Consider the following 22246-nt stretch of genomic DNA (forward strand, 5'->3'; position numbering starts at 1 on the left):
TTGGAGTACTGTGTGCTGTTCTGGTCGCCTCACTTTAGGAAAGGTGTGGAAGCTTTGGAGAGGGTGCAGAGAAGATTTACCAGGATGTTGCCTGGAATGGAGAATAGGTCGTACGAGGATAGATCGAGAGTGCTAGGCCTTTTCTCATTAGAAAGGCGAAGGATGAGAGGTGACTTGATAGAGGTTTATAAGATGATCGGGGAATAGATAGAGTAGACAGTCAGAGACTTTTTTCCCGGGTACAACGGAGTGTTACAAGGGGACATAAATTTAAGGTGAAGGGTGGAAGGTATAGGGGAGATGTCAGGGGTAGGTTCTTTACCCAGAGAGTGGTGGGGGCATGGAATGCGCTGCCTGTGGGAGTGGCAGAGTCAGAATCATTGGTGACCTTTAAGCGGCAATTGGATAGGTACATGGATGGGTGCTTAAGCTAGGACAAATGTTCGGCACAACATCGTGGGCCAAAGGGCCTGTTCTGTGCTGTATTGTTCTACGTTCTAAATCAGGCATTCAACCTGCACTCTTTTAAAATTCCCTGTTTTCACTGAGTGGGTGAAGTAGAACTGGGGACAAACATTTCAGTTCTCCAAAAATTTGGCTAAAAACTGATGACGTTTGTCAATGTTTAAGGCAAAGCCTGTAAATTTTAAATAGAAAATTCTTTGCCACAGTTCTCCCTTCTACTCGCTCACCTTAGCCACCCTTCCTCTAATAGTTGCTTCCTGCCCTAGCTTTTGCATCACTCTCTAGTTTCTCTCCTGAGCTCATCTTCTCCTGGGAATCATCTTCTGTTCCCTTGATTCAATACCTACCAAGCTGCTGACCATGCAACTTCCCCTTCCAGTCCACATGTCAGCTGACATTGACAACAGTTTCCTCTCTACAAATGTCTCCCTTACCTGGTGTCATCACCCTTCTTTCTTCTGTTGACAAAGTCCTCTCTCCTGCAATCCACTGTTTCATTGCCAACCTTGCTCTCTTCCCCAATATCCTTTAACATGCTGTCACCTTCCAAATCTGCTTCTTTCTTTCTTGGAACTCCTGGTTTGAATTCCTCCAATTAGGTTTGCACCCTACCACCGAGCTAAAATAGCTCATACCAGAGTCATAAAAGGCAAAGTGCATCAAAAGGAAACGTTCACACCTCATTTTTTTTACCCTGTCTGTGGTCTTTGAAGTAAGTGATGACACCATGCTCTCATTTTCATTCTGAGTGAGTCCAATCATAATCACAGTATCACTGAGAAAGGCTTCTTTCCTTATTCCTGCACCATTACCCTGGTCTCCCCAATTATCTATCCTCGACCACTCTTAATTCTCATCTATATGTTTCTGTTTGTCGACATCATTCAAACACACAGCATCAGCTTTCACAAAGAACATGACAACACCCACCTCTACCATATCACCAACTCTCTTGACTCCTTCTTTATTGCTAAATGATGAGAACTGCTTCATCAATATCCAGTACTGGACAAGCAGAAATTTCCATCAATTAAAGATGGAAAATACTATTCTCAGTCTCTTCTCTAAACTGCAATCCCTAGTTACTAACTCCATTCTTCTCCCAGGTAACTGTCTGAGTTAAAATCAGACTGCTTGCAAAGCTGGTGCCATATTAAAGCCTAGGATAAAATCTTCACTTCATTTTCATAGCAGTAATAAAACAGTCTTTTTCCATTTCCTTGATGTTACCTGATTCTGTTCTTTCTCAGTTCATCCGCAGCTGAAACCTTGCTAATTTGTTACTTCTTGACTTGACTATTCCTGGCTGGTCTTCCACATTCTGTCCTCTGTAAAACTCATGGTCTACTTGAAGCCCTTTGACGGGATCTGCTAGCTCAAAATCCCCAACTTCACGGGAGGTCCAAGTCCGTTACTGAATGACATAGCTGTAGTACCAACAGTGACCACCGTTCTTGGTGGCATTACAAGTATCACATTGTTGTCAACTTCTGATTAAGTGGCAGTTCTATCAGGCATAAATTTTCCCAGTGGAGTAAGAAATTCCATAGTAATTAATGTCCGAATATGAAAATATTGCAACCTGATGAACCAGCCATGAGTTGGGCTTGATCTGACCTTTATCCTGGGGTGTAGAAAGATTGTCCTCAGCATATACAGGAACAGGAGGAGTCCATTTAGCCCATCAAGCCTGCTTGTCATCTAATATGGCTGACAGATCTCTTCACTGCTTTTTACCTATGTTATATGAGCAAAGGAACATAATCCAACCTCAAGTGTACATTTGTGAGTTTTCCATCAAAGCAGTGAAGTGGGAACTACTGTGAGCTAATAATATGTAAGGGTCAGTAAAGAGTGATCAATGGGATTGTCGAAATTGCAGAACTGGAAAGCAGTATTTTGAAAATTTTCTTTGTTTTGAGAACCATTGTTCAGTTGCTTGAGCCAGTAAAATAACACAATGAGATGTTCCCAATTAGGTGGCTTTCAAAATGAGTCAGAAATAGAGTGAATAACATTCTCAGTCCCACTAAGTATCAGTAACGGCTCGTTTGTTCACGTCATGATATTGTAATATGACGCAGGCACACTCCCCCATTTCATCTTTTTTTTAAAATGAGCTGCTCACTACCTCTGAGCAATTATAATACTGACATAAGACAGAAATTTCTACCAGTATTAACCCACATGCAGTATTTAATGCCAGATTTTTTTTAAGTCCACATGATAGCTGGATATCCCGAGGGATGGATGTTGGGATACCTTATTCTTCCTGACATAAATTAATGACCTAGACCTTGATGTACAGAGCAATTTTAAACTCTGCAGATCATAATCTGCATTGTGAACAGTGAGAAAGACAGTGTAGAACTTCAAAAGGATACATAGAAGTTGGTGAAATGAACGAAAAAGTACCAGATGAAATCTAATGCAGAAAAGAGTGATGTGATTCATTTTAGTATAAAGATTGTGGAAAGACATCAGAAAATAAAGGATACAGTCGTAAAGAGGGTTAAGAAATGAAGGGACCTTAGTATACATGTGTGTAAGTCATTTCAGGTGGCTGGACAGGTTGAGAGAGTGACTGATAAAGCATACTTCATCCTAGGCGTTAACAGGGACATTATGTACAAGAACAAAGAAGTCATGTTAACTTTGAATGCCTCAACTGGAGCATTCTCTCCAGTTCTGGGTGCTGCATTTTGAGAAAGGTGTGAAGGGACTAGGGAGAGAGTGCATAAAAAAAAATCCTGAAAACAGTTTTATTAATGAGTATCTTCAGTTGAGTGGATAGATTAAGAGATTGGGATTGATGTTTGTTTGGAGACAAGAAGGTTGACAGGAGACTTGATAGAGTTATTAAAAGTCACATCCCTGATGAAGGGTTTATGCTCAATACATTGACTCTCCTGCTTCTTGGATGCTGCCTGACCTGCTGTGTTTTTCCAGCATCACACTTTTCGACTCTGATCTCCAGTATCAGCAGTCCTCACTTTCTCCATATTTCAAGTCATGAAGACTGTAGTCAGAGTAGGTGGGTAAAAATCTATTTTAATTTGTGGAAGAATCAAGAATCAAAGGCTCCAGATAATTGGGAAATCCAGCAATGGAACTTAAGGAAAACTGGATTGCTTGAGAATGTTATGGAGCAATTTCAATAGAGAATGGATTAATATTTTAAAAGGAAATATGTGAAGAGTTACAGGGAGAAGGGGGAAATGGCACAATGCCCTTTAGAGAGACAGCACAGACACTACGGATCAAATGGCCTGCTGCTGTCATGTAATCATTCCATGATTCGCTGATCCTCAATATAGCCTTAGAATGGATATTTTGGCCTTGCAGGCACTACAACGTAAGTTCAACTGTGAAGAGAATTTAGACTAATTAGGCCTGTTTTCTCTCGAATTCAGAAGTTTAAAGGGTAATCTGTTTGAAGTCTTCAAAATATTAACAGGAAAAAAACAAAGAAAAAATTAAACCATTTCCAAAGTTGGAGATTCTAGAACTGGGAGATATTGTCTGAGAATTAGGGTCAGAACATTCAGGAGAGATGTTACAGAGCATTTGCACAGACAAAGGGTCATGGAGGTTTTTCATTCTCTTCCACCAATAGAGTTGATGTTAGATCAGTTGTTAAATTTAAATCTGAGTGGAAGTGGGGAAGATGCTTCCACAAGTAAGAGAGACCAGGACTTGAGCCGCAGCCTCAGAATGAAAAGACTACCCTTTAGAGATGGGGAGAAATATCTTCAGCCAGAGGGTAGTTAATCTGTGGAACTAATTGCCGCAGAAAGCTGTGGAGGCCAAGTTTTTGAGAGAAGTTAGGACAGAGATAGATAGGTTCTTGATTGGTAAGGGGATCAAGGGTTTCAGGGGGAAGGCAGGAGAATGGAGTTGATAAACATGTTGGCCATAATCGAATGGGAGAGCAGACTTGATGGGCCGAATGGTCTCATACTGCTCCTAAATCTTATGGTCTTATCGTCTTCACAGAGAAACAGCATTTATCCTGTAAAGTCATTTAAGAATTCTGTAAACTTGACTGAGACCTCTAGTTCTTTTAAATTCCAGTAAATTCCAATTCATTCATCAAAATTCAACCCTCTCACCCTAGAAATCAATTTGGTGAACACTTTGAAGAAAGGGTGATAATTACACAAACTTATTGCACTGCTGTCCCTAATCCAGATAAACCTTAGCAAACAGAATGTAACCTTTGTACAAGACATTTAGAAATTATGGATACTGTATATTGAAAGCTTGTCCAACAGCCAATGGAAAAAAGAAGAAAATTAGACTCAGCACTGTTCACCTACCTCACCCTGAATTGCTCAGGTGAAAATGCCAGTAGAAATATAGAGGAGTAATCACGTGGTTAGACCTAGTTATTAAGATCATTAAGCAACACAGACAACTAATCTGAATACAACTGATTCGTCAATATACTGACTGTAAATTCTTACCTCAATCTAAACCTCTTGCATTTCTACCCTAGATAATCTAATTTACAAAAGAAATTTCCTGATGCACTACGATTTACGTAGAAGGACACCTTAATCTAAAATCTTGCCTCCCATATAAGCTGTGATGATGTCAAAACAGAGACAGATATAATGCAATTTGCAATGAGGCAACATGTATCAATTCCATTTACTAATCAGTTTATGATTTAGCCTGGATAAAACTGAAACTTGACTACTGCTTCAGAGAGAAACAGGCTGTCAAAACGTTTCATCTTGCACTCATCAGGACATTCAAAAGGACATCAATTTTATATTTTATGAGAAGAGCATGCTGACAAGTACACTCTGATTGGTAGAGGTCTTGCCATGAAGAATGTACCAGATCCTTAACATACAAATAAGTCTACAGGTTGAACCTTACAACTTTTCAGTTAGGTCAAATCGCATTGAGTTTGGTGGAGTGATTTTTGCCACAAGGCCAAGCAAGTTTTGCCACTGCATCTTACCAAAGTCGTCATATTAATGAGCGCTTCAGCCCTGAAGGCAAGTATCACATCCAATTTCTGGTCCATATGGTCACATGCCATTCCTGCAGCAATTGACTACTCACTAGAGATCCTGGAATTCACTGCCATTTCTGTCACCAGCAACATATTTAAAAGCCCATTGTGTACTCTGACAGCAGTGTCAGTCCAGAGCTGCCTTGCACTTGCCTCAAACATGGCAAACAGAGGGTCCTCCAGTCCACATTTTGTGGAGAACCTTTTCGATGGGGTGGTATATAACTGAAACCTTCCAGAGAGAGAGTTTAAATAGCTGGTAACCGGGAGATGGGGTAAATTGGAATGTGCGGACCATAGATGTCCCCTGCAGTCAGACCCCACTGCCAGGAAGACAGAGTCATAGAGTCATAGAGATGTGCAGCATGGAAACAGACCCTTCAGTCCAACCCGTCCATGCTGACCAGATATCCCAACCCATTCTAGTCCCACCTGCCAGCACCCGGCCCATATCCCTCCAAACCCTTCTTATTCATTTACCCATCCAAATGCCTCTTAAATGTTGCAATTGTACCAGCCTCCATCACTTCCTCTGGCAGCTCATTCCATACACATACCACCCTCTGTGTGAAAGTTGTCCCTTAGGTCTCTTTTATATCTTACTTTTCCTTCCCCACCACTATCTGCTTTCTGTAGGGACCATTCTCTCTGCGACTCCCTCGTTAGTTCCAAACTTCCCACCAGCCTCTCCTTCACACCGGGCACCTTACCCTGCGGCCACAGGAACTGCCACACCTGCCCCCACACCTCCCCTCTTACCTCTGTCCAAGGCCCCATTCCAACTCCGGCAGAGATTCACCTGAATTTCCTCGACATCCGTTGTTCCCATGTCGTCTCCTCTACATCAGACCGGTTCAGGGAACATTTATGGTCCGCCACTCCAATCAACTCTACCTCCTGGTTGCCAGCCACTTCAACTCTCCTCCCACTCCCCCGGTGATACGTCCATCCTGGACCTCTTCCACTGTCTAAATAAGGCCACATGCCTTACCTGGAAGAAGAACGCCTCACCTTCTGCCTCGGCAGCTTACAACTCTGCAACATCAATGTAGAATTCACCAGTTTCCAAATCACCCCACCGCTCCCCCCACCTCATCCAGGGCCAGCCCTCCTTTAGGCGGCACGGTGGCACAGTGGTTAGCACTGCTGCCTCACAGTGCCAGAGACCCGGGTTCAATTCCCGCCTTAGGACACTGACTGTGTGGAGTTTGCACATTCTCCCCGTATCTGCGTGGGTTTCCTCCAGGTGCTCGGGTTTCCTCCCATAGTCCAAAGATGTGCAGGTCAGGTGAATTGGCCATGCTAAATTCCCCGTAGTGTTAGGTAAGGGGTAAATGTAGGGGTATGGATGGATTGCGCTTCGGCGGGTCAGTGTGGACTTGTTGGGTCAAAGGGCCTGTTTCCACACTGTAAGTAATCTAATCTAATCTAATCCACCTCCGCCCTGTCCCCTTGACCTGACCTGACCCGTCCATCTTCCTTCCCAGCTATCCACTCCACTCTTCCCAATGACCAATCACAGCCACCTCCTCCTACTTGCAGCCATCTATCACCATTCCACCCACATTTCCACCCACCCCTCCCCCATTTATTTCTCAGGCCCTTCCTCCCTCCCCAATCCTGATGAAGTGTCCTGCGTGAAATATCGACTTTCCTGCTCCTCTGATGCTGCTTGACCTGCTGCACTTTTTCCAGCTCCACATTTTATTGACTCTGACTTTGCAGCATCTGCAGTCGTCACTATCTCCCAGCACTGCGGGAAGATTAATGTCCTTCTCCACTCAGCCAGAGTATGTTCCTCCATTTCTCCCCAACACTTGACACTCACTCTCTCTCAGCTCCTGTATGCACTTCCTAACAAGGCTCCTGCGTTTCCACTCTCACCATTGCCTGCAACATCTTCCCAACGCGCGAGCACACACGCCAATCTGTGGCACTATTAACTCACCATGCCTTCTGCGCTGCGTCCTTACCTGATCAGGGCACTTTTCTGCCTACACCAACTTGTAACAGATATACCACCCAGCTGTTGGCTAAAAATGTGAAAGAATAATGCGTCATTTAGTTGTTTAATTATTAATTTTAAAGGGAATATCAGGAAACAGAAACAATTTTTTTTTTAGATTAGATTAGATTAGATTACTTACAGTGTGGAAATAGGCCCTTCGGCCCAACAAGTCCACACCGACAATTCACCTAACCTGCACATTTTTGGATTGTGGGAGGAAACCGGAGCACCCGGAGGAAACCCACGCAGACACGGGGAGAATGTGCAAACTCACACAGAGAGTCGCCTGAGGCGGGATGCCTGCATTTCCTCAGATTCTAATTATAAAGAAGATTGAAAGTTAACAGACCATTTATTGGCAGTGAGGAATTAAAATCTGAATTTAGGCTGTTGTCAGGAGCAACCATTTAATACATTCCCTTACTAACAACAAAATGGCTTCTTAATGCAAGTAACATAACAAAATGGCTTCTAAGCTGCAAATTGACAATTCTGTTTAAAGTGGGTTTTAACTCTGCTAAAAGCTGCATTCCTGAACTATCTGAACCAAAGATTAACAGACAATGCTTCCTTCACAATATGGAATTAACTAAGCTAGATAGGACATTAATAACCATCCCAGCTAACCTTGGAGACACAGGTGCTGAGAGATAAAATGTGCAAAATGAAGTTAGTTCTCATGAAGTATCATTGGCTTAACCTTATATCTATAATGCCATTTTATTGGATTCGCTCTGTAATTATGGCTGTACTATTCCTTAAGAACCATATAAAAATTGTTTTTGTTTTAAGCCATTTGCGCAGTTTCTCCAAGGCACACAGAAGTGTTTATCCTCTGTGTTGCTGGACAATGTGAGCCTGGCCATGATAATAAAGTGTGAGATCTTGCAGAACTAGACTGAATTGCTGGTGTTTATTTGATCAGTCACGGAACTAAGGGACCCCTCCCGTGGGTCGAGATCTTCATCAGGATCTTAAAGTACATTTCCTAAGTTCAAGTAACTTTGTTCTTACACTTCCGGCTAATCATAAATATTGGTTGTAATTGATTTGGGTCTGACCAGTAAAAGGCTCCAAAGTGAGTCATAATGTGTTTTCCATGTCAATGTGGCCTGGTGAGCCATGAATATTGTTTATACACAGTGGAATCATGTATAAAAATGAACATCTGAAACACTTCCTGGTTCTTATACATCAGCTTGAAATACAATGAAACACATAACTTTGGAAAGAGCCATCCAGTTCTATAAATACTTAAAAAGGAAAAGAGCGAGGGTGGAATCTTTCAGGGTCTGAGCGTCATAGACAATCACAGAATCATACAGGACAGAAGAGGCACTTTGGCCCATTCAGTCAGCACTCACAAAAAAAAGCCCCCTCAATCTCCATAAATGCCACTTTCCAGATCTTGGCCCATAGCCTTGGATGTTAAGATATGTCAAATGTTCTTCCATGCAGTGGACTCAAAATGATGTCTCTGTTTACTCTCCACAGATGCTGCCAGACCTGAGTTTCTCCAGCAATTTCTGTTCTTGTTCCAGATTTCCAACATCTGAAGTGCTTTGTATTTTTGCTTTCTATCCATCCTGTCTCACTTTATACACCCCAGTCACATCCTCTCTCAGCCTTCTCTGCCCCAAGTAAAACATCTGAGCTTATCCACCTGTCTTCACAGCTAAATTACTCCATAGCAGGAAACATCCTGGCCAATCTGCTTTGCACCCTTTATAATGCAATCACATCCTTCCTACAGTGTGGAAACATAATATTCCAGCTGTGACCTAACCAAAGTCCTGTACAGCACCAAAACATCTCTCTGCTCTTAAAATCTATCAGTATAATCTCAACTGATAAAGCTAAATGTCCTGTATGCCTTCTTAAGCATGCTATTAGCTTGTTGTTCTGTCTTCAGGGATTTGTGGATGAAGATTCCAAGATGCTCTGTTCCTCTGAGCTTCCTAGTGTCTTGCCATTCACTGAGTACTCCCTTGTCTTGTAATTTTTCTTTCAAAATGCATCATCTCACACTAATCAGGGTTAAATTTCATCTCCCACTGATTTGCCTATCTGACCAATCCATCTATATCCTCACTGTTAACCACCCGGCAAAACTTTGTATCATCCGCAAACTCACTTATCATCTCCCTCACATTTTCTTCAATATCATTTACACATAAAATGAACAATACAGGATGTAGCAATGATTGCTGTGGTATGCCACTGGACACCGGCCTCCAGTCACACAGACTCCCTTCTACCACCACCCTCTATCTTCTAAGACACTGTCACTAAGCCAATTTTAGATCCAAGTTACCCTAGATTCCATGTGTTTTTATTTTTTTCAATTTCCCACATTGGACCTTGTCAAAAGCTTTGCTGAAACCATATAAACTACATCAACTACCCTATCCTGATTTAAACACCTGCTTACCTCACTGAAAAAGTCAAATTTGTTAGGTATGACCTCCATCTGGCAAAGCCAGCTGATTATCCCTGACCAAACCTTAGTGAGATGTGTGGCAGGACTGCATGAGAAATCCGACGAGGTGTATCTCAACATCAAAGTCATCTCATTCCATCTTCTACTCTTTCCACAAGTGGTTATTTTGAGAATTCTCACCAGGAGCCGGGAGTTGCCAATTTACGATGATTAATGAATGTTAGGGTTCATATTGACAGTCTGGCTGCAATTTTACAAAGCCTGCCAAACAAACCAGCTATCAGGAAATCTTAATATGAAAACCAGAGTGAGGATTTATCTCGTGGCATCCTCTCAAAGGCCTTTGACTTGCTCATGGGCAAACTGCAGAGCAAGGATTACCAGCTGCACACTACCTTCACCATGGCTATTGGCACTCAACTCTCAGGGGTCATGCCACCACTATCCTGGCATCTCTCTAATGGATTCACATTGCAAACCCAGGGCACGCAGAACCAGGAGTGTGCAGCAACATTGGGTATAGTTACTGCACAGGGATAGACACCCAGGCCACGGTGTGGATCAGGCTGCCTGTCAGGGGTCTCTCAATGCACATATACGCTGTAGTTATTAGGTGCATGACTTAGGAACATAAGAACATAAGTAAGCCATTTGACCATTTGAACTTGTCTTCTATTCAATAAGGTTATGACTGATGGGTGGCCAAATACATATGTCTGTCTTGGGCTCATATCCCTTGACACCTTCGTTTGCATCCACCTATTGCCATCCCACCTACCTTGCCCTCAGCCCCAACCCCACATCCAATTTATCTCTCAGCCCCCTTCCTCCTCCACATTCCTGATGAAGTGACTATGCCTGAAACATTGATTCTCCTGCTCCTCGGATGCTACCTGATCCGCTGTGCCTTTTCATTTCTGACTCTCCACTTTCTATTAATAAGAATTTGTCTATTTCCAATTTAAATTTAACAATTGAGTTAGCATCGACTGCCTTCTAAAGAAGAGAATTCCAAGTGTCCTCTACTCTTTACATGTAAAAGTTTTTTTCCTAACATCTCTCCTGAATGACCTGACCCTAATTCTTCTACTGTGCCCCCAGTTCTAAAGTCTTCAACTGGTCAAAATAGTTCATTTTTATCTACCTATCTTTATCTGTTAGTATCCTGGAGGCCTCAATTACATCTCCCCTTAACCTTCTAAATGCTACAGAAGGCCTAATTTTTCTAACCTCTCCTCATACCTTAACCCCTGAAGTCCAGATATCATCCTTGTGAACCCGTGTGGAACTCCCTCCAGGACCAAAACATCCTTCCGAAGGTGTGGTACCCAAATCTGCTCACAGTACTCTACGTGTTGTCTAACTAGGGTTTCATTTAACTGCAGCAGAACATCTATATTCTAATGCTCTGGCATTTTAGATATGAGGGTCAGCACTTTATTAGCCTTCTTGACTGTAAAGAACTAGCACCTCAACCTCCAAATCTCATTGCACATTGAATGTACTTCACTTTGTGCCTTCTAAAATAAATAATGAATTTTTTTTTCTGGTTTGAAATAGATAACCTTACATTTGCTTAGATTAAAATCCATCTGCCACTGCTTTGCCCATTCAAGATCCTACAATAACTTTATGCTTTTTTAAACACTGTCTACAATCCTGTCCAATTTTGTGGCATCAGCAAATTTAGACATTTAACTTTTTGTGCTGTTACCCAAGTCATTAATGAATATCGTGAATAATTAAGCCCCCAGTATTGATCCCTGTGGGACACCATCAGTCATATCTTGCAAGTTTGAATATTTACTCATTATTCCAACTCTCTGTTGCCTGTCAATCAAACAATTTCCTACCCATGTCAGTAATTTGCCCTAAATTCCATGGGCTTCCACCTTAGCAAATAGTCTTGTGTGAGGAACTTTATCAAAAGCTTCTGGAAGTCTGGGAGAATCACGTGAGATGATGAGTGAGGTCCTTCTCGATGTTGGGATCACAGAGTCATACTTCCAACATAATCCTAGATGTCGAGATCAGAATCACCCTGGTGTGCACAAGAGGACAACTAATCGGAATCATCACTCATGATCGTTATTAATGAGGTAATATCTCATTATATTTTCTATTCTCACCTCATTACTATAGAAGGTCCCATTTTCCCACCAATACATAGAAACTAGATGCCAAAAACGTCTGACATGAGAGTCTGAGCAGGTAACTGCTTGGGATGAAAAACAATAATGAGAAAAGCAACAGTGAGAAAATAAGTCTGAAGCTCGTACAGAGGTTAAAGAGAACAAATTAAATAGTGGAGGCAGGGAAGAGCATGGCAGAGAATGAGGTAAGACTGATAAACTACATTTATTTAAATGCAAGAGGCCAAACAGGTAAGGCAGATGAATTTACAGTGTAGTTGGCAACATGGGACTGGGATATCATAGTTATTACAGAATGTGGCTCAGGCAGGGACAGGACTGGCACCTTAATGTTCCAAGGCATAGAAGCTATAGGAAGGATAGAACAGGGACCAAGAGAGGAGGGTGCATGGTGTTTTAGGTTAAGGAAAACATCATGGTTATACATAGGGAGGATATACCAGGGAGAATGCCCAGTGAAGTTATATTTGATTCATTTACTGTCATTTGTATCTCGTAACAAAATACCATGAAAAGTGTTGTATAGTGTCACCACTCTCCAGCCCCAACAAGAAAACAAAACATAGAACATAAGAACAAAACATAGGTACAAAAATAAAGAAAAAGTGTTCACCTTTACAATGTTTCTTGTTAATTGCTCTGCCATGGCCTATGGGGTTTGGTGACCAGGCAGGAGTCCCCTTCACCACATCGCCACTGGAACAAATGTGCCCACTCTTCAGCGCCATATTGCCTCCACCAATACCCTTGCCCCTATGAGTCTCGCTGGACCCCACCAATGCAGACACCACTGATACCAAGTGATCATAGTTCTATTAGTTTTGAAATAGTCATGGAAAAGGATAGACATGATCTAAAAGTTAAAGTTGTAAATTGGAGTAAAGCCAATTTTGACAGTATAAGGTAAGAACTCTAAAAGTTGATTTCAGGAGGCTATTATCAGCTAAAGGGACAGTTGGAAAGTGAGAGGCCTTCAAAAATAAGATAACAAGAGTTCAGAGACAGTGTGTTCCTATTAGTGTGAAGGAGAATCAACGTTTCAGGCATAAGCCCTCGTGGGTTGGGGCTGTGGGTCGGGGCTGAGAGATGAAGGGCTTATGCCTGAATCATCGATTCTCTTGCTGCTCAGATGCTGCCTGACCTGCTGTGCTTTCCCAGCAGCACACTCTCGACTCTGATCTCCAGCATCTGCAGTCCTCATTTCCTCCTATTAATGTGAAGAGCAAGGCTAGTAGGTGTAGGGAATGCAGGATGACTAGAAATATTGAGGCTCTGGTGAAGGAAAAGGAGACATTTGTCAGGTATAGATGTCTGGGATCAAGTGAATCCCGAGAGGAGTATAAGGGCAGTATGAGTGTAATTAAGGGGAAAAATAGGAGGGCAAAAGGGGGATATGAGGTAGCTTTGGCAAATAGGGTTAAGGAGAATCCAAAGAGATTCTACAAATACATTAAGGGAAAAAGTGTAATTGGGAGAAAACAGGGCGTCTTCGAGATCAATGTGACCACCTACATGTGAAATGAGATACTAAACAAATATTTCATGTCAGTATTTACAGTGGAGAAGGACATGAAAGCAAGAGAACTTGGGGAAGTGAATAGTAATGTCTTGAAAAGAGTTCACATTAGAGAAGAGGAGGTGCTGGACGTCTTAAAATGCATAAAGGTAGATAAATCTCCTCCTGATCAGGTGTATCCCAGAATTTTGGGGAAACCGAGGAAGTGAATGCTGGGCCCTTGCTAAGATATTTCTATCATTGACGACCAGAGGTGAGATCCCAGAAGACCGGAGGTTGCCTAATCTGATGCCATTATTTAAGAAAGGTGGTAAGGCAAAGCTAAGGCACTATAGACTGGTGAGCCTGATGTCAGTAGTGGATACATTGTTGGAGGGAATCCTGAGGGACAAGATTTACATGCATTTGGAAAGGCAAGGACTGATTTGGGACAGTCAATATGGATTTGTGTGTAGGAAATCATGTCTCACCAACTTGATTGAGTTTTTTTAAGAGGTAACAAAGAAGCTTGATGAAGGCAGAGTTGTAGACATTATCCACTTAGACTTCAGAAAGGTTCCGCATGTTAGACTGGTTAGCAAGGTTAGATACATGGAATCCAGGGGGAGCAAGCCAATTGGATACAAAATTGGCTGGGAACAGAGAGTGGTGGAGCATTGTTATTGGACTGGAGGCCTGCTGGGCCCCCACTGTTTTTTTGTCATTTATATAAGTGATTTCAATGTGAACATTGGAGGATTGTTAGTAAGTTTGCAGATGACACCAAAATTGGTGGTGTAGCAGACAGCAAACGAAGTTATCTCAAAACATAACGGGAACTTGATCAAATGGGCCGAAGGGCTGAGGAATGGCAGATGAAGTTTAATTTGGATAAATGTGAGATGCTGAATTTTGGTAAGGCAAACCAGGGCAGGACTTATACAATTAATGGGAGGGCCCTGGGGAGTGTTGCCAAATGAACAGAGCTCGGAGTGCTGATGCACAGTTCCTTGAAATTAGAGTTGCAGGTAGACAGGGTGGTGAAGAAGGCATTTGGTATGCTTACTTTTGTTGGTCAGAGCACTGAGTATAGGTGATGGAACATCATGTTGCAGCTGCACAGGACATTAGTGAGACCACTTTTAGAATAGTGCATTTAATTCTGGTCTCCCTGCGATAGGAAAGGCATTGTTAAACTTGAAAGGGCTCAAAAAAGATTTGTAAGGATGTTGCCAAGATTGGACAGTTTGAACTATAGGGAGAGTCTGAATAGGCTGGGGCTATTTTCTTGAGAGCCTCAGAGGCTGAGGGGTGGTCTTAGGGAGGCTTATAAAATGAGGAGCATGGATCGGGTAAATAACCAAGGTCTTTTTTCCCAGGGTAGGGGAGTCCAAAACTAGAAGGTATAGATTTAAGGTGAGAGGCTAAACATTTAAAAGGCACCTGAGGGGCAACTTCAGAGGATCGTGTGTGTTTGGAACAAGTTGTTAAAGGAAGTGGTGGAGGCTGGTACAATTACAACGTTTCAAAGGCATTTGGATTGGTCCATGAATAGGAAGGGTCTAGAGGGTGATGGACCGAGTGCTAGTAAATGTAACTAGGTCAGATTGGAATATCTGGTCAATGTGAACAATTTGAACTGAAGGATCTGTTTCTGTGCCGTATACCTCTATGACTCCATGATATGTTTACATGAAGGATTGAGCCTTTTAACAAATGATTCTCTCTCTTTTTCAGTGCATTTGTTCGAAGCGAATAGAAAGGAAGGAATAAGATATCACAAACTCCCTCTAGCTGCAGCACCTTTGAAGATTAGACCTCTGAAAGTTTAGATGATACACTAGCTCAGCATTCAGTGCAGCATAAAGATATTCACCTCAGTGGATCTACTATTGAGAGTAGACATAGGTTCAGAACCTCTTGAGAACATCATGGACATGGGTCCATAGCTGAGGGAGGAAGCAATGTGCAAGCTTTTGGAAATGATTTTGACATTATTGTAGAGATTCATCAGGATACCTTTGGCAACTGGCACAACTGGGATATTGAGGAATTTGAATTTGGACCCAAACAAGGTTTGGAACTTGCACGTTTGATAAATCTTCACTCTCTCACTCATTGCATTAGCAACCATGAAGCTATTGTATCCAGTATTTGTAAATCCAAACTCTGATAAAGTACGTGTCTTGGATCCAGAATCACATGAAAAACATCTCGACTGATACTGTCACTTGAAGGGTAAAACTGCTATCCTGCCAGCAGCCAAACAGAGCTCTCAACACCCTACATCATTCTTGAATATTCTCAAGTTTGTTACAGCGACATAAACCATGGTAAGTGTAGATAGTGAGCTGAAGGAAATGCAGAGATAAGAACAAACAAGTCATCAGTTATCGCTCAATACATCTGCACATGTCAAACTGACGATGTTAAAGATGACTCTAAACTAACCGAGGAGGAGGTGGAGGCATTAACATTTAGGACAGAAAGTGGCCTTGACTGCCAGTGGCACGTTCTCCTCTCTGATAGAGAATGGTCAGCTCAGAAAAAGCCTTCATGCATACCTGAGACAGTACTTCTCAATGAATAGCAGGGAGGAGGATAGGTTGGCTTGGGTCCTGTTTGATGGTATTTTTGTTTCCTTTCCCACTTCTGAATGAAATCCTGCGATGGAGGAATGTTTAAAAGCAATGCCCATGTCTCAGATGGAGCGACAGGAATAAAAGAAATTGCAGCTTTCAGGGATACCATAGATGACATTGACCATCAGCAACTGATTGATAAAGATTAAAGGAGGAGAAAATGGGAAATTGTGGATTATCTCAACTTGAATCATGTTCACCAACCTAATAGATATCTCCTCACTTCTATGCAAGAGGCGTTATTGGTAGGTAATTCTATCAGCATTCTTACAAGCTGCACAAGTTGGTAGGAGGCTGCAAAATTTCACTGAACACAATTCTCTATCCTTCACTTGCCCATCTGACTGGATGGATCTGTCAATCCCATCCATTCCAGGAAACAAAATAAAAACACTAAAGGTCTGGTGCTGTTTGTCCTGTTGCTTCCGTTGAGTGAGTTTTCCTGCCATCTGCATGAGAACAATAAACCTATTCCTGCACTTAGAACACAGATTCTATCAGAGTTGCAAACTTCATGAATTCAGACCATACCAACCTCCTTTCACAGACACTATAAAAAATCTGACTGTCAATAAACAGCCAAATTTTACACTTGCTCAAAGCCTTGGGCAGCAGATTATTTAATTTTGTTGACAACAATTAAATAAACAAATTTTAGTGTTCCTAGATAGCACATATGCTATGTATCATTTAAAAAGGCATTAATGCATAGAATATACAGATAATTCATTTTTTAAAAGTTTTACGCTATATCAACAATACATACTTCAGAAAGGTTTTGTAAATGAAAACAACATAGAGCACAGTTAAGTAATTGCTCCCTTCACTTAGACAATAAATAAAATATTCAATGGTAATAACAATTTTACACTTTTCCAGTTCTGAAATTCTACTTTGCAAGCATTTGGTAAATTACATAATTGCAATGACATCAAGCTACCTGTAAGACTTCAAGATGCGGGGTCGTTTCTTGCCTCTTGGAGAAAAATGAGGGACTGTGGCCCCTGCAGAGTCACTGTAGAAGGCCATAAGCTGCTAACTTAAACCTAGCACCAAGGTTTGATTAAAATGGGAAGAAGGCCAAGAACACCGTAAATGCTTCTCACTACTGATGCAGAACATCTGACAGTCAGTGCACACTTCCTTTCATTACGATGTATTCAAACCAGGTTGTCAAATCATTCAAGCAGAATTCAGATGGAATTTCTGCAGACCGGCACGTGCACGACATAAAAGATCTGTACAAGTTACCTTATTACCACAGAAAAGCCTCTCCCTTTTCATAATCTATTCTTGATTATGAAACACTTCTAATATCCCATTACGTTCTACACAAACGGAAACAATCGCATCAGGAAATGTGAACTTGTATTTGTTTTTGAAGCTGAGTACTTTCATAAGACAAGGAAAGCTGAGAGCTTCTTAAGAATTTGATCCAATTTCTAGTTGTATCACAGTGACTGATTGACGTCAGTTAACATCACCAACAGCTTGTCTCAAAGGATCTAATCTTCTGTCAGTCCACTTGCTCAGATTACATAGTATCCAGGGTGGAGCTTCATTTGAATTTTTTTTTATTTTTTGAAAATCTGCATAACAAATTAGGTTTATAAATAAAAGAAACTTTAAAAAAAGGTTTGAATGAACACTCAGCCCTATTGTCCTTACTGTGCTTTTTATCATAATGACCACATACTGAGGTCATTTATACCACGATAACACTGCGAAGGGCTTCCCAAGAACTTAAAGGTAGGTTGAACAATGAATTTTATTTATGGCATGGTTATCAGAAACCACTTGCTTTAGGGAAATATTAATACTTGTTTGTGCATTCTAGACACAAAAGATGCAAACATATGCAGCTACATTTGCTTACATTTCAGATAAAGTGAATTTAATACAATTAATCACAGACTGTGATCATTATAGAAGAAAAACATGCTCCCTATTTGATTGTCTTGCATCAGGAAAAATACTAAAGAGTCTAAAAATAAAATGCCAGGCCTTCCAATGTGGATCACTGCACATGTACGGTTATACTCTCCCTTATGTGATAATAAGTCATTCTGACTACATGAGGTGCCGGTTCAAATTCTTTACTGAAACAGATACTTTTGGCAACAGGAACACTTGCAAATGTGTAGATCAGTTGTTATTGCTTCTTACTGAGAACTATACACTGTGTGAAACATCTGTTCCAGATCCAATTTTTCGTTAACATTTTTAATGGCTTGACATGCTTGTGAGGAATGGCTATTGTTAATTTGGAAGTAGAACCATTTTGTCTGTATTCCCCAGGAACTCAAAACAAGAAACCAAACTTAGAAAGGAGGCAACAGTTTATACTGCATGCAGAAGACCATGCTGATTGGTTGGTCTATGGTTATCATGGAGGTGGAGCAGGAACTGTTAACAGTCATTGTTAATTGACTAAATTCAAACTAGGCAAGTTGATACTGCTTGGTTAGTGTTGCAGCAAAGCTCGGCTGTCAATGTTACTCTTTCTTGAATGAAAAATATGCAAATTTACTCATATTCCCAAGCCATGCAAAAAGTAGGGCGCTGCGTCTGAACACTTATAGTGTCTAGCACATGCAAGAAATCACGCTGTTGGGCTGCGTGATAATCCTAAATTGCTCTCTGGTGTAATTCCTAGCACAGTCAAGATTATTTAGCAATTGCAGCTTGATATGAGAATACATATCTAATGTTGGTCATTACATTCCCAGTTGTGCAGGTACTGGTCGGTTGAGCATACTCCCCATGCTGCGGACAATCAAAAGGACATGTTAGTTAATATGAATTGCCCATCTTTGGAACATACAGCCTACATTCTCCTTATCACTTTTCACTTAATTTGCACAGGTCAAAACAAGTAACAAGAATATTGAAATCGATAGAATAACAAAGAATTTAACACTTGCCATTGTTTTGAAACAGCAACTTTCACACAGGCCTTTTATTAATTGTAAATTTATTGTGAGTTACCAGCTTATTAAAACTGTGTCAGACTTTATATGAAGCTCATTTTCAGTTTGTGTGTGTTTCCGTTTGACCTGTATGGTTCAGAAAAAAGTTCAGAACTTTTCTCTTGAACAATTTTATTTTTTATGTTGGTAAAGGGATAATTCAGAAGGCATCACTGTGTTGAATTAATGTTTACTTTTATCACAGTGTCCAGCCAAGGAACCAATTTTTTTATACATTATCTGATAATAATCACATGACAAAAATTTCCCTTTCGGAAAACAATAAATCTTTTCAAAACATCCCTTGAAAACACAAAATAAACTTCAATCAGTATTATTATATAACCAGTTTAGACTTAACTAATATTTTGTGGGTTACATTGTGTGTTGGAAAACAGGGCAAAAAAGAACAATTTTCAGGGTGCTGCAGCCTATGGTCTGGAAGATATTAAAATTAAATTGCAGCATTTTTCCAGTATTCTTAGCATCCAAATTAATCACATATCACTTGTTGTAGAAGCTGTGTGATGCTGAAAAGGCACAGCAGGTCAGGCAGCATCCAAGGAGCAGGAGAAACAATGTTTTGGGCATAAGCCCTTCATCCGGAATAAGTTCATTCGGATGCTGCCTGACCAGCTATGCTTTTCCAGCACCATGCTCTCGACTCTAATGTCCAGCATCTGCAGCCCTCACTTCCTCCATGTTGTAGAAGCTAATGAGTGATGCAATAGGGAGGTGGTGCATCGTGGCAATATTACAGGACTAATACTACATCAGCCCAGGCTGATGCTTTGAGGACATGGGCTGAAATGCCTTCAAATCTGCAAGCCAAGTGTAAATCCAGCTCCTGAAGCAAAACTGCCTCTGAGCGATACAATAAATATTACCGACCGATGCTTTTGGTGCAGTAATTCTTTCCTTCAAAAATGTGTTTGTATTTTAAGTATTACTTTCTCTGTTCAGTCGCATTGAATTGGAAATTATGAGATAATCCAGATGTTTTTGTACATAACACATTCATAACACGTCTTTTTTTTCAATTGTGTGTAATTTTTGAACATTTTACAAAGTCCAGAAACAGGTCAGGCAGCGACCTTAAACATGAGAATTTAAGTCTGCTGACTGTATTCTAACGATTGCCAAATTTAGAGATCCTTTTGCTTGTACTATGGCATGTAATTGGTCTTCCTTTTCTAATATATTTATGCCATATTTTCATGCTGTACCTTAAGATAATATTGCTATATGCGTAGATACAAATACTTAAACATACACGCACAATCAACCAATTTATGCTGTGTTCTCTATTTTTCAGTTCCATTAGATCATACACTATTGTTCTAAACAAAATGATAGAGACATTTGCCTTGCAACAATATCATTTTGTAAAATGTCAGGCAATGCAAGAGTATTAAGAATCTATAGCTAGCCAGTTTTGTCACAAGTTGAAAAGTGTTTTCAGTTGGGAGAGTTGGACTGCTGTATCTGTATTTCTTGACTAAAAGTTGAAATCTTGTCATTGGTTAGAATCCCAATTACTTTAGGCAAATAATTTGAGTGTTCCCACAGACTACAACATGAGCTGGCTTTTTAGAACAAGCCTTTCTCATTGTGAGGTCTGAGTCAAATAGGCAGTGGGTCGGTTTCTGAGAGTTTGCCCTTGCATCACCTCACTCCAGAAACAATTTACTGATGTTCAGTACAGAAGTCTGTTACCACAGGCAAGCCCACATTGTCTAAGTATTCCAACGTATTATTTCTGAATAATAACTAACATGTCACACCACTGCACTAAAAGTGAATCACTTCTTACAGCTAAGATTCAGCACTGAAAGCAGTACAGGATCTCTCTATCTGTGTCAGATATCCTTGATCAAGTGTAAAACACACAACGTAAGACTAACATAAGCATGATTTGAAACAGCAAGTTAGTTTACAACTACTTTATTTGCAAGCTTGCTGTTGTAAAAGTAACAAAGTGAAATTAATTCTCTTTTCTTGGTTCATACAAGGATGAAGGAAAGCTTCCACATAAAAAGGTAGATCAGGAATCCCTTGCTCATCTCCAAGTTAATTAATGACACGGCAAGAGGAAGTTAATAACCCATGGGAACACAGTTGATTTATAAGCTTCTTTTCTCTTCTGATATGAAGCAGACAGAAAAAAAAATCACAATTTATCAAAGCTAACCCAATGTGAAATACTTCTTGCAGTAACAAATATGCCAATCAATTGTGCTTTCAATATACCAGGGCAAACTTTCAGAAACTGACCCACAGCCTGTTGAGCCTAGTAACAGTGCCCCACTATTTGACTCAGACCTCACAACGAGAACGCTTTTTTTGATAGCCAGCCCATATTGTAGGGAACAATCAAATAATTTACCTAAAATAATTGGGATTCTAACCAGTGACAAAGTTTCAACATTTCATGCAGAAAAACAGATACAGCAGTTCAACTCTCCCAGCTGAAAACATTTTCAACTTGTGACAAAACTGGCTGACTATAGATTCTTAATCAGCTGAATGAGTACAGATTTCTAATCATTCAGCACACACTTCCCATTCCTAAATTGTTGCCCTGTGACTTTTACAATTCCTAATGAAGGGCTATGCCCAAAGCGTCGATTCTCCTACTCTTTGGATGCAGACTGACCTGCTGTGCTTTTCCAGCACCACACTCTCGACTCTGATCTCCAGCATCTGTAGTCCTCACTTTCACCTGAAGCTCAGATACACTCATTTGGACAAACTAATCTGACTGCCCAATGCTGCTGAACTGCAACCAATATGAAACTATGTTCTTAGAAAAGACAGAGAACAAGTAAGAACTTCTGAAGCGCGTAAGGAAAGCAAAGACGGTGTCTAGGGTATTCCCAAACACACAGCCTATGAATAAATTATAGTAATAATTTTAAACAAAGAGGTGAATGCTCGGCAAAAACAATGACTGCAGATGCTGGAAACCAGATTCTGGATTAGTGGTGCTGGAAGAGCACAGCAGTTCAGGCAGCATCCGAGGAGCAGTAAAATCGACGTTTCGGGCAA

At 40.9% G+C, this 22246-nt stretch overlaps 1 protein-coding gene across 7 annotated transcripts in view; it reads right to left on the minus strand.

Moving 5' to 3' along the window:
* Positions 1-22246, minus strand: part of pde4d (phosphodiesterase 4D, cAMP-specific) — a 1194146-nt gene that overhangs the window by 320153 nt on the left and 851747 nt on the right. Inside the window, exon 1 of one of the 7 annotated variants that reach the window (XM_043689249.1) lies at positions 17170-17463. The exons of the other annotated variants lie outside the window; for them this stretch is intronic. Coding sequence (XP_043545184.1) covers positions 17170-17258 — 89 coding nt within the window. The 5' untranslated portion in view covers positions 17259-17463. Of the gene's footprint in view, positions 1-17169; positions 17464-22246 lie in introns of those variants that run through there. 7 annotated transcript variants of the gene reach the window in all.

This window comes from Chiloscyllium plagiosum, chromosome 1 (genome assembly GCF_004010195.1).
Source record: "Chiloscyllium plagiosum isolate BGI_BamShark_2017 chromosome 1, ASM401019v2, whole genome shotgun sequence".
Taxonomy (NCBI): Eukaryota; Metazoa; Chordata; class Chondrichthyes; order Orectolobiformes; family Hemiscylliidae; genus Chiloscyllium; species Chiloscyllium plagiosum.